We start from the raw sequence: 11,132 nt of genomic DNA, 5'->3' as shown, positions 1-11,132 counted from the left end.
CCTCGCCTTTTTCTTGCGGTCCGCCCTCTCTCGGATAGTCCTTAGAAAAGTGGCCAGTCTTCTCCACGGGTAAAGCAGCTCGGATCTGCTTTGTTTATCACCTTCTTCTTCTTGAAGGTTGTAGTCTTCATAGGCTTATTGAAGGAGGGCTTGTTATTCCCTTTGTTCTTGCTTGTAGGGTTTCTTCGCACCATGTTGGCGCTAGATCGACCCTCTCCTTTCTCGCAGTATCCTTAGCCCGAGCTTTCTCCTCAACATCAAGAGACGCTATCAGGTTTTCAACCGATATCTCCTTGTCTCTTGTGTTTGAGAGTTGTGGCAAAGTTCCTCCATGAAGGGGGCAACTTAGCAATAATGCATCCAGCCACAAACTTGTCGGGTAAGGCACACTTAAGGAGTTCAAGCTCTTTCGCAATGCACCGTATCTCATGAGCTTGTTCGACTACGTAACGGTTGTTCACCATCCCGATGTCATGGAAGCTCTCCATGATGTACAGTTCATCGCTCGCATCGGTTGCACCGAATTTAGCATTCAAGTGCATCCCGTAGCTCTTTACCGTCTACTATGTGCATATACACATCACATAGACGATCAGCAAGAATACTCAGTACGCATCCGACAAAGAGAGTATTGTCTTCCTTGAACTTGTTCTGATCTTGGTCGATATAGTTCCTTCAGGAAGACCATTACTCACATGGAACACTTTCGGATGAGTAAGCCGCAGCGTGGCCTTAATCCGCCACCTCTTAAAGTGCACACCGGTAAACTTATCCGGCCTCAGTGCATCAGCAAAACCAGCCATAGTTAACTCAGGAAATTGCCTACAATTAGGTTTTTGGATTGTTGGATAATTAGGCACAATTTCCATGATTAATTCCAGAATATTAAGCATGACGACAGCAACTACTAACATGTGAAACTCGAACATACTAGATGCATTAATCAACATGAATAGTAGCATGGCAAACGATACAACATCCATCGCCGAATAGATCGAGATATGTCGCACGTACCGATCCGGTGGAGGTGGCGGTGGAGGTGTAGCAGATGATGTCGCAGCGAGTAACGTTGTTGATGACAACGTTGTTGACGACGGGGACGACGGGTCGAAGTAGACGGCGTTGAAGACGACGGTAGGCAGCACCGCCCGACTTGGACGGAAGGCGACCCGTGATGAAGAGCTTGAGCAGTCGCGCAGAGCGCTTCCCAAAAACCTAATTCGCCCTCTCCCGTACAGGATCGCAAGGACCCGTGATCTAGGCAGCATGATGCTTACCCGGGAGAAACCCTCGAAAGAAGGGGTGGCGATGCGCCTGATTTGTGTTTGTTGTGAACGTGATTGTCCTCCTTTTCCGATAACCCTAGATACATATTTATAGTCCAGGGGACTTTCTAATTTGGACGTGCACCTAACCGTGCACGAGTTAAACTCTATCTTTTAATCTAAACTACGATGCGATCTACTATATTACAGATACACGGGCAATTAAGCCCAAACTCTTCGTGCAAGGCCGCTTCAAAGATGCTCCACACGTGTATGTTTCAAGCCCATCTTCACTTACGGCCCATCTCCTGATTTGGCCAAAATCTGGTGATAACACATGCCCCCCTGGTTTTGGTAATGATAATTTCAAAACCACTCTGTTTTTCCTTCGAGGGGTCATGTCGTGGCGGAGCAGGAACCGTCGCAGATATTCTTCATCATGACACCTTGCCTTCTCAACTTCTCTGCACGATTTGACGGCTTTGGCACCACATCCTCGAAAACTGCTTAAGCATTAAATCTCTGCTATATCCCCTTTTATTTAGCCACTTCTTGCAGTTCCCGTCTCCATCCCCTTGCTCCGAACCAGCCGCCAACCAAAAACCCTCTCTGCCACCATGTCTTCCCCTTCTTCCTCCTCTTCCTCGTCAAGCCTCTCCGTCCAGTCCTCCCCGCTCCGGGAGCCGACGCCGGAGTGGGACCCGCAGGAGGCCCATGCGGCCAACATCCGCCGCGCCATAGCCGACAGGAACGAGTTGAGCCACGATTTCTCCGTCTGGTCGGAGGACGACAAGTCCTCGACCGACGGGGAGAGCGACCTCCGTTTCCTCGCGGATGGGGAATCGGAGGAGGAGAGCGACGACGATCGCTTCTCCTGGGATGATTTCACCTCCTCCGAGGAGGTGAAGGAAGAAGAAGAGGAGGAGGACGACACCTCCTCCGACGAGCCGCCGGCCAAGCGCCTCTGTCCTTGGCCGGGCAACCTCAGCGACTTCGACAGCGACGACAACGACGCTGACGAGGAAGACGAGGACAATGAGGGTCCTCCCGGCGGTCGCTACAGCAGCGACGACGAGCCGGCCGGGAGCAGCGCCGACAGCGGCGATGACGACGATGAGGGCAGCAGCGGCCCCTAGATAGGATCTTTAGCATAGAGCTAGGAGTAATAGATGGGGCAATGTACCCCCATGTAATTCCTTTTGAGAGCAATCAGCTCCTTCCATGTAAGAAATCTGATTATCAATGAAGAAATTCCCCCAATTTGACTTTGTCGATTTCTTCCATATTGATTTAGCCGATTCTCCCCTATCTTGATTTTGCCGATTGTCACCTCAATGAGCCGATGGCAATGCATCAGTTTTTTATAATGAATTGCAAGATAGGTCAATCTAGTCATCCCCTCAGATGGTAACTTGCAATCCTTGAAATTCAGATCCAAACTCCCAATCGAACAGGTCCAAAGACACAGCCTTGAGACCCCTAAATCTTTGAACTTCAAAATCATCCGATCGTGATGTTTGACCTGACGGCAAAATTCCTGAATTAACGCCTCCAGGAAAGCTTCTAGGACCATAGCTGAAACAACTTGACGTTGAAGCTGATACACCTGCATAACAGGTGCCATTTGCTCACAACTTCCCTTGTGATGTTCTGTTCCTTTGCAGCAACAAACTGGTCCAGAGCCTATCAATGATAATGGCTCCCCCTTCAAACCCCTCTGACCAGCTCCAATGGTTCCTCTCTTCAATAATTCACCACTGTTTTATAACAATTGTGGTGCAGAGCTAGCCGATTTTAACCAAAATCGGCTCCCAAGAGCAAAGGATCTTCAGGGGCAGCTGCCCCCCGAGCCTCAGTCAAGGCGAGAATAGTAGCAAAGAAGGTGGCTGCCAGGAAAACTTTGAAGGGCAAACACCCCTCTAGGCTTTGGTTATCCTATTAAGTCCAGTAATCCTGCTCTTGTAGACTTCCCCCGAAGATGATATCATCAAGGACATGCAATCCAGCTGACATAGCTCCAACTTGGACAACTCCGGGTACACCACCATGTAGAACTAGCCAGATATGTCACCATCGGCTTCCACGAAAAGGGTCAACCCTTCACTCCCATCAAAGCAAGATAGGAAAGCTTATGCACCAGGAGTCGATGTACCACGAGGGCTCAGCAGGAATAGCAAATCCCTTCTTTGAACCAAGAAGTTCTTCATGCAATGGCTCTTTAACTCCTCCTGGCTCAATTCTTGTGATTTTCTGCTTAGATCAGCTCACCATCCTTGACGATGACTCTGCAGTTGAAGCCCTGGCCAATCGTGAGGCCTGATCAAGTGGCAGCTTAAACTCTGTAATTCTAAAGTCGATGTCCGAGCATCGGCTGTGCTGAAATTTTTTGTATTTTCGATTTTTTATTAGCCGATCGATTCATGAATCGGCTTCCCCTGGGTACATACTTCGTGTACCTTCTCCGTGTGTATGCCCCCCGAGCCAAATCCTTCAAGTGATTGAAGATATCGGCTTTTCAGCTAATTCAAGCTTTTCTCGCCACTCACCATGCGAAACAGCACCTCAGTAAACACGGGTGGTGCGAATAATTTTAGCCGATTGCTGGAATCGGCTCCCCTTGCAGTTGGTGATCCAACTTATTTGCTGATAAATGTTGGCCATGGCTTATCCCCAGGACCAATTTCGATCTCTTCTAGTCCATCAGCTGATGTAAACCCATATCTCAGCTTTCCATTGCCTGCCAAATCAATGATGAACACAGGCAGAAGGTAGGTTGAGGCTAATTGTGGCCGATTACTAGAATCGGCCTCCTTTTCCGTTGCAATGTTTAACGAGGGTTTACAACTCCTTGGTTCCCTACTACAACAACGTGGCATGTTTGAAGTGAGATCCTTGTTTCTTATTTTTTGGGGCCGATCGCAGGGATCGGCCTTGCCACGTACGTCCATAGACTTGGATCTTGCTACTCTATCAGGCCAGTGGATAAGACTAGCCTCACCCCGTTTTGTGTAGCTTCGATGCGCTCACAGTCGTCCAGATTGATTCCAGAGAGCGGCTCTTGGTCATTTGCTTCCCAGATGTTCATGGCAGCCAAAGAGATATCGACTGAATCATCTGCATGAACAACCTCCACTTCATCTCCATCCCATTGTATGATGCACTGATGCATTGTGGATGGAATGCAGCAGTTAGCATGGATCCAATCCCTTCCTAGCAGAACAGCATAAGTGCTCTTGCTGTCGACGACGAAGAAGGACGTGGGGATGGTCTTTCGGCCGACAGTTAAGTCCACGTTCAGAACACCCTTGGCTTCTGACGGTTGGCCGTTGAAATCGCTTAGCGTGACGTTGGTCTTGATCAGATCTTCAGTAGAACGTCCCAAACGTCGTAACATGGAGTACGGCATTATGTTGACTGCTGCTCTCGTGTCAACTAGCATCTTGCTGATAGGCTGCCCGTTGATATAACCCTTCAGGTATAGGGCCTTCAGATTCCTATAGCTCCTTTCTCGTGGCTTCTCAAAGATAACTGGCCGTTGCCCGCAATCAAACTGTGCCACTGATACTTCCTCGTCTTTTGGAGCACAAAACTCTTACGGGAGAACGAACACCATGTTTGTATCAGCCGATGTCCCTGCATCGGCTTTCGTCTGCTTGGGTCGCCACACTTTCTTCGGTGGGCGAGCTTCTGTTTCCAGTGTTTGCTGAATTCTTACGGCCAGATCGGGCCGTGCTCTCCTCAACATGTACAGGTACTGCGCCTCGGCTTCCTCCAAGTTTCGTAGCCGTTGCACTCTGCGCTTTTGGGAGTGGCTGAGTCCATCAGGACACCACCTTGGTCGGTGATATCTATCTTCTTCTTCCGACTCCTCAAAGTCTTCATCTTGGGATGACTCAGCTCGTTTGTTCTGAGGTGGGAGAGGTCCTAGACGCTTGAACACTGAAACTTCATTTGTTCCCTTCCTCTTACGCTACATTCCGGGCAGTTCTCGATTGTAGGCAATCGGCTCATTCCCGAGTCCCAGCAGTGTTTGAAGAAAGGACAATTCCAATGTCTGTCCACGTCCTCTTGCTCCCTTGATCTCCCTCTGGCGTGACGCTCATACCCTTCGTATCGACGGTATTTCCTGTTTTCTGCATCAGACCGACGATATCTATCATCATCTACGTCGTAGCACCGACGTCGGTCATACTGCTGTTCATATTTGTTAAGGAGGTGCGCGGAAAGTGGTCGTTGATACCGCACGCTGATCACCTCTTCCTCAGTCAAATACCGTATGTCATCATGCTGGGGCCGGTCGCGTGGATCGGCCTCCTTCTTATCCTTGCCACGAGAGCGACTACTCTCTGGCTTATCATCGCCATGGCGATCTGCAAGCCCTGCCATATTAATATCCAACGAGAAACCTAGCGATGAGCGCTAAGCGAGCGGTGAGGCTCTGCCTAGAGGAACTATTGCTTAAGCGAGCTTAAGCGCCGCTTAAGCGTGCAGGGCAAAACAGGCATATGTAAGCCTAAAATAGGAAATATTGAATAACCTCACGTAGTTCTATGTTGGTTTTGGTCTAACAATAGGCCCAATAAGATACCTCTTGCTTCACAGGCCCAAGAAGACGCATCTTGCTTCACAGGCCCAACAAGAGGAAATACATTGATCCCCTCCAACAAGCCCAATAACCTCACGCACGTCAAATAAGTCGATCCCCTCCTGCTTCCCAGCCTTCCCAGGTCGTAGCCGCCACTCAAGCACGCCGCCTCTCTCACTTCAATCCCCTCGATATGGACTAGGAGTGGATGAGGGGAACGAGCTGCTGGAGGAAGGGGTCCCTGTTTAGGCGGCCTTGAGGAAGATCTAGAGGGCGGAGAGGAAGAGGAGATTGACCAGCGGTGCGGAGGAGCTCCAATGGTGCCGCCTCTTGCTTCTGCCTCGACACGGGAGTGGAATTGGACGAGTACATAATTCCTAGCCCTAACCCTGTTGCTTCTGCCTTGAAACCGCGCAAGAGCCCGCCTCCACAACTCCTCCTTGCTTTTCCCATCGCTCAGGCCAAAAGCTGAGCGGAAGGGCTCCGCTTCGCTCTAATCTTCGCTTAAGCATACACTTAGTAACGCTTTTTTGAACCATGGGCGTGACGCTCATACCCTTCGTATCGACGGTATTTCCTGTTTTCTGCATCAGACCGACGATATCTATCATCATCTACGTCGTAGCACCGACGTCGGTCGTACTGCTGTTCATATTTGTTAAGGAGGTGCGCGGAAAGTGGTCGTTGATACCGCACGCTGATCACCTCTTCCTCAGTCAAATACCGTCCTGGGAGTTTCTCCCAATTCTTCTGGTGGTTCCCCCAGTTTTCTCACGCTAGCCGCAACACTCAGATTGCTGGTTTGGCTGCTGTTTGTTGGGCCATTTGGAAACTAAGAAACAAATCCTGTTTTGAAAAAAAATTAATCAGTTCTCCGATGGATATTATCAGTTACGCTGCTGTTTTCATGAATTATTGGTCAGGTCTTCATGGTGAGCAAGATGCTATGGAGCTGCGTGCTGGAGCTGATGGACTATTGCGCCTTGCTGCTGCGGCGGGAGATGGAAACCCACCAGCGAGAAGTTCTGGTCGAACCAACCAGCTGCGCCTGGAGGACAAGAAATCTGAAGATCATCGTGATGACTCCACATCCTCCTGAGTTTCGCCTGCTGTGCGATCTAGGATGTTTCCCAGTTTCTTAGTTACTGCGCCCTTTTGAGTTGTTCCTTTGTCGATGACAAAGGCTATCCTTCCTGGTTCTGTAATATTTGTCTTGAACGTTAGCATTAGGCGGCGATTCCCCCCCTTTCTGAACATTGTTGCTGTATTTTCGTTATCTCCATGGTAATGAAAATTCGATCCAATGTGGATCGTTTGGAAAAAAAAATAGGACCGCAGAAGAAGAAGCTAGCTCGGTGGGAGCTGTGGTCTGTGGTCGACGGTGAGAAAGTCACCACACTTGCATGCAGCTCAGACGGCGGTGTCAGCCCTGCTGTCCTAGAGATCAGTGACACTGCGACAGGGATGGAGAGGTGGCTGGTCGGAGAAGACAGTGCCCGTCCCTAGTCCGACGGAGAGGTCGGCAGCGTACTCCGCCGCTGCCCAGGGAGAGGAGTTTCCTTTAGTTTCAACGACATGCGTGTATCACGGGATGGATAGTATTATGATCGTATTTATGATCTTTTTTAAAAAGAAAAAACTGCAAGCGAGGCGGGCCTGAGACAACAGCCGTTCAATGACTAATGAACCGTGGGGGCGCACAGATGGCCGCACGGGCGCTGCACAGGCAAGCCCCGTCCGCTGTCTGCTAATAATTTTTGGCAGGGTCGCTGCTAATATTGTATGCAGCGGCGAGGATCACGCGCAACATTTTATAATTGTAAATGAATCAACTTGCCGGGATCTCTGGTATAATGAAATCAACATTTATAAGTGCAGTGCCGTTTGCTGGAGTAGTTTTTTTCGCTGTACCCGCGGGAGATCTGCGCGTTCTGTATTAACCTGGGAGTGTGAAAAAAGCTGAGAAACCAGAGAAAATAAGTTTGCCAGTCTGCAAATCCCAACGGTGTCACTTTAGACAATTCGATATGGCAAATGACCTAGCTCTGGCTAGTGCTTTTTTTTTCTCCGAACCATGTGATATATTAATTAAGGAGAAGCAAAGGCTAAAAGAAGGCCAACATACAATAGCAGATTACACATAGGACGAAGACCAGGACGACCAGGACGACCTCACTGCTATCGCGAGTGTTTGATAAACAACAAACAAAAAGAAAAGAAAAAACAAACTCAGGAACAATAATTACTCTGCAATAATAGTCTGACCCCGAACGTCTCGTGGTGCTGGCAGGTTTATAATAACATTGAGGTATTCAAAAGGATCATGCCCACTTGTGTTGTTTCTAAAGTTGGGAGAAAATGTAATGGAGCTGCTCATAATTTAGCTCAATTTGCTAGGAACAAGAATAGTAGCAGTATTTGTTATGCTCCAGTTCCAGTGGCTGTTAGGGAATTATGTAATCATAACTCTTTAAACTCTTGTGATCTATGATAAAGTTTTTCCCCCTCAAAAAAAATTACTCTGCAGTAAGGTAAAAACGACCACCGCTCGCCAATTGGTTTGTTTTCTGCCGAAGATGATCTAAGAATTGCTCAATTGTCTTGATTTTGTTCTAAAAACCTTTTCCATTTCTTTCTTTTCAAATGTTCCAGATTGTCCGTATGACAATGATGTTTAAACGTTTAAGGTTAGATCCTTGTACCCTTTTCCTTGATTCCCTCCACCAACTCCTTGTACTCTTGTTCTTGATTCCCTCCACCAACTTCTTAGATCTTGATCCATGCTTGGGATAACCAGTGGAAGACAAGCCCATAACAGGGTTTTGCTCCATATCAAATAGACAACCGCGAAACTGGCAAAATGATGATTGTGATCCTCTTCGGTTGAGCAGCAAAAATCACAACGGTCATTATGACTTATGAGGAAGTTCTCTTTTAGCCAAGCGATCTGTTGTCCAGACCTTGCCTCTAATTATCAGCCATGTGTTGATTTTGCATCTAAGAGGTGCCTAAGTTTTCCAAATCGCATTAGATGTGTCGCACTGTAGTGTAACAGCAAAGTGAGCATTGTATACAGTAATACAGACTTGGAGGAGTATGTTTTGTTTGAGTTCCACAACCAGAACCATTCATCCTCACAGTCTGTTAAGAGATTTATTTTTTAATTTCTTCACAAAGGGAGAGAACCTGCAGGAATCCTTGTATGTTGGCGCACTGACTTCAGCAGTGACCGATAAGCTGCCAGTGTTGAACGGCACTGGACAAAACCCAGAGGAATTGTGGTAGCAAGTTGCAACAAGTTCACTCATTTCCGATTATAAAACACCGCACATGATATGATCCCCGCAAGACAAGAAATATTTGCAGAGTCAACCATCGATCGTGGTTACAACCCAATCCCATCCAAGAAGAAACAGCTAGCATCGATCGACCGCTCGATGGAGCACAGGGCGAAGCGGGTGGCGGTCGTGGGCGCCGGCACGAGCGGGCTGGCGGCGTGCAAGCACCTCCTGGCGCGCGGGTTCCGGCCGGTGGTGTTCGAGGCCGGGGAGTCCGTGGGCGGGCTGTGGCCGCGTACGCTCGCCTCCACCAGGCTCCAGTCCCCCGCCGCCGGATACCGCTACTCCGACTTCCCGTGGCCGGACTCCGCCGACGCGTTCCCGCGCCACGACCAGGTCGTTGACTACCTCGCCGCCTACGCGCGCCGCTTCGGCGTCGACGAGTGCGTCAGGTTCCGCAGCACCGTCGTCGCCGCTGAGTACGTTGGTGCCGAGCCGGAGGACGCGGCAAACCGGTGGGAGCGCTGGGCCAGCAACGGCGAGGCGTTCGGCGATGGCACGGGCGTCTGGCGCCTCACCGTGCGCCAACATGGCGGCAGCCAGAAGGAGCCGCAGACGCACGAGTTCGACTTTCTGATCCTTTGCATCGGCAGGGTTAGCGGCGTGCCCAACATACCGTCGTCGTTCCCGGCCAACGGCGGCCCAGAGGCGTTTCGGGGGCAGGTGCTCCACTCCATGGAGCTCTCCAACATGGACGACGCGGACGCCGCTGCGCTGTTGAAGGGCAAGCGCGTGGCCGTCGTGGGCGCCGGCAAGACGGCCTACGAAATCGCCACGGAGTGCGCAGAGGCCAACGGCGTTGGGCTGCCGTGCACTATGGTGTGCCGGAACCCGCAAATGCTGCTGAACCGCCCGGATGTGTGGGGCAAGGTCAGCATCGTGTACCTCTACATGAACCGCTTCGCCGAGCTCATGGTCCCCAAGCCTGGCGCCGGCGCCGCCTCCCGCCTCCTCGCCGCGCTGCTTGCGCCGCTGGCCTGGGCGATATCGGCGGCGACGGGGGCGTGGTACCGGAGGGAGATCCCGATGTGGAAGTATGGGATGGAACCCAGCCAAGGGTTCGCGAGGTGCGTGTCGTCTTGTCTCATCTCCATGCTCCCGGACAGGTTCTACGACAGGGTAAAGGAAGGCAGCGTCGTCCTCGCGAGGTCCAAAGCATTCAGCTTCTGCGTCGACGGCCTAGTGCTCGACAGCGGCGGCGAGAAGCAGCGCGTCGTGCCGGCCGACGTGGTGATCCTGGCCACCGGCTTCCGCGGCGACCAGAAGCTCCGGAACATGTTCGTGTCGCCGCGGGTGAAGGACATAATCGCCGGCGCGCCACTGTACAGGGAGTGCGTGCACCCGCGGGTCCCGCAGATGGCGGTGCTGGGCTACGCGGAGGGGCTCAACAACATATACGCGGCCGAGATGGCGGCCAAGTGGGTGGCGCGGCTGCTGGACGGCGCGTTCCGGCTGCCGAGCGTGCGGCGGATGGAGGAGAGCTGCGCGGAGTGGGGCAGGTACTACGCGCGGAGGAGCGGGGGCGGCGGGGAGGGGCAGACCGCGTGGAGGCCGTGCATCGGCGCCGTGAACCTGTGGTACAACGACGAGCTTTGCCGCGACATGGGGTGCGAGCCCAGGAGGAAGAAGGGGTTCCTCGCCGAGTGGTTCCAGCCTTACGGGGCCGTCGACTACGCCGACATTCAGTGAGAGAGAGAATGGATGTGCCTGCCATCAGTGGCGATCTGCCTAATCAAAGACCAGTGTTTACATTTGTTTTCCATTTCAAGCACAGCGGTTGTTGAACCCAAAAAAAAAAGTAAGAACACCATAAAGTATGTATTATGTGGTTGTCCAGTTCGTATTTTGAAGTAGTCAAAACCGGTTTAATCATCCAAATTTTTAGAGTTGGGCAATAGAGATATTTCGATCCTCATCAAAATATCTGAAATTTGAAGAAATAGT

The 11,132-nt window shown here is 50.9% G+C and overlaps 1 protein-coding gene across 1 annotated transcript; it reads left to right on the top strand.

Annotated features, from left to right (window-relative positions):
* Positions 1 to 9,287: 9,287 nt before the first annotated feature.
* LOC124657520 (probable flavin-containing monooxygenase 1) lies at positions 9,288 to 10,877 on the top strand. The gene has a single exon (XM_047196059.1). The coding sequence runs from the start codon at positions 9,288 to 9,290 to the stop codon at positions 10,875 to 10,877; it is 1,590 nt and encodes a 529-aa protein (XP_047052015.1).
* Positions 10,878 to 11,132: the final 255 nt, after the last annotated feature.

This window comes from Lolium rigidum, chromosome 5 (genome assembly GCF_022539505.1).
Source record: "Lolium rigidum isolate FL_2022 chromosome 5, APGP_CSIRO_Lrig_0.1, whole genome shotgun sequence".
Taxonomy (NCBI): Eukaryota; Viridiplantae; Streptophyta; class Magnoliopsida; order Poales; family Poaceae; genus Lolium; species Lolium rigidum.
The sequence above is the reverse complement of the archived record's forward strand: the minus strand, read 5'-3'. Positions and strand labels throughout refer to the sequence as shown.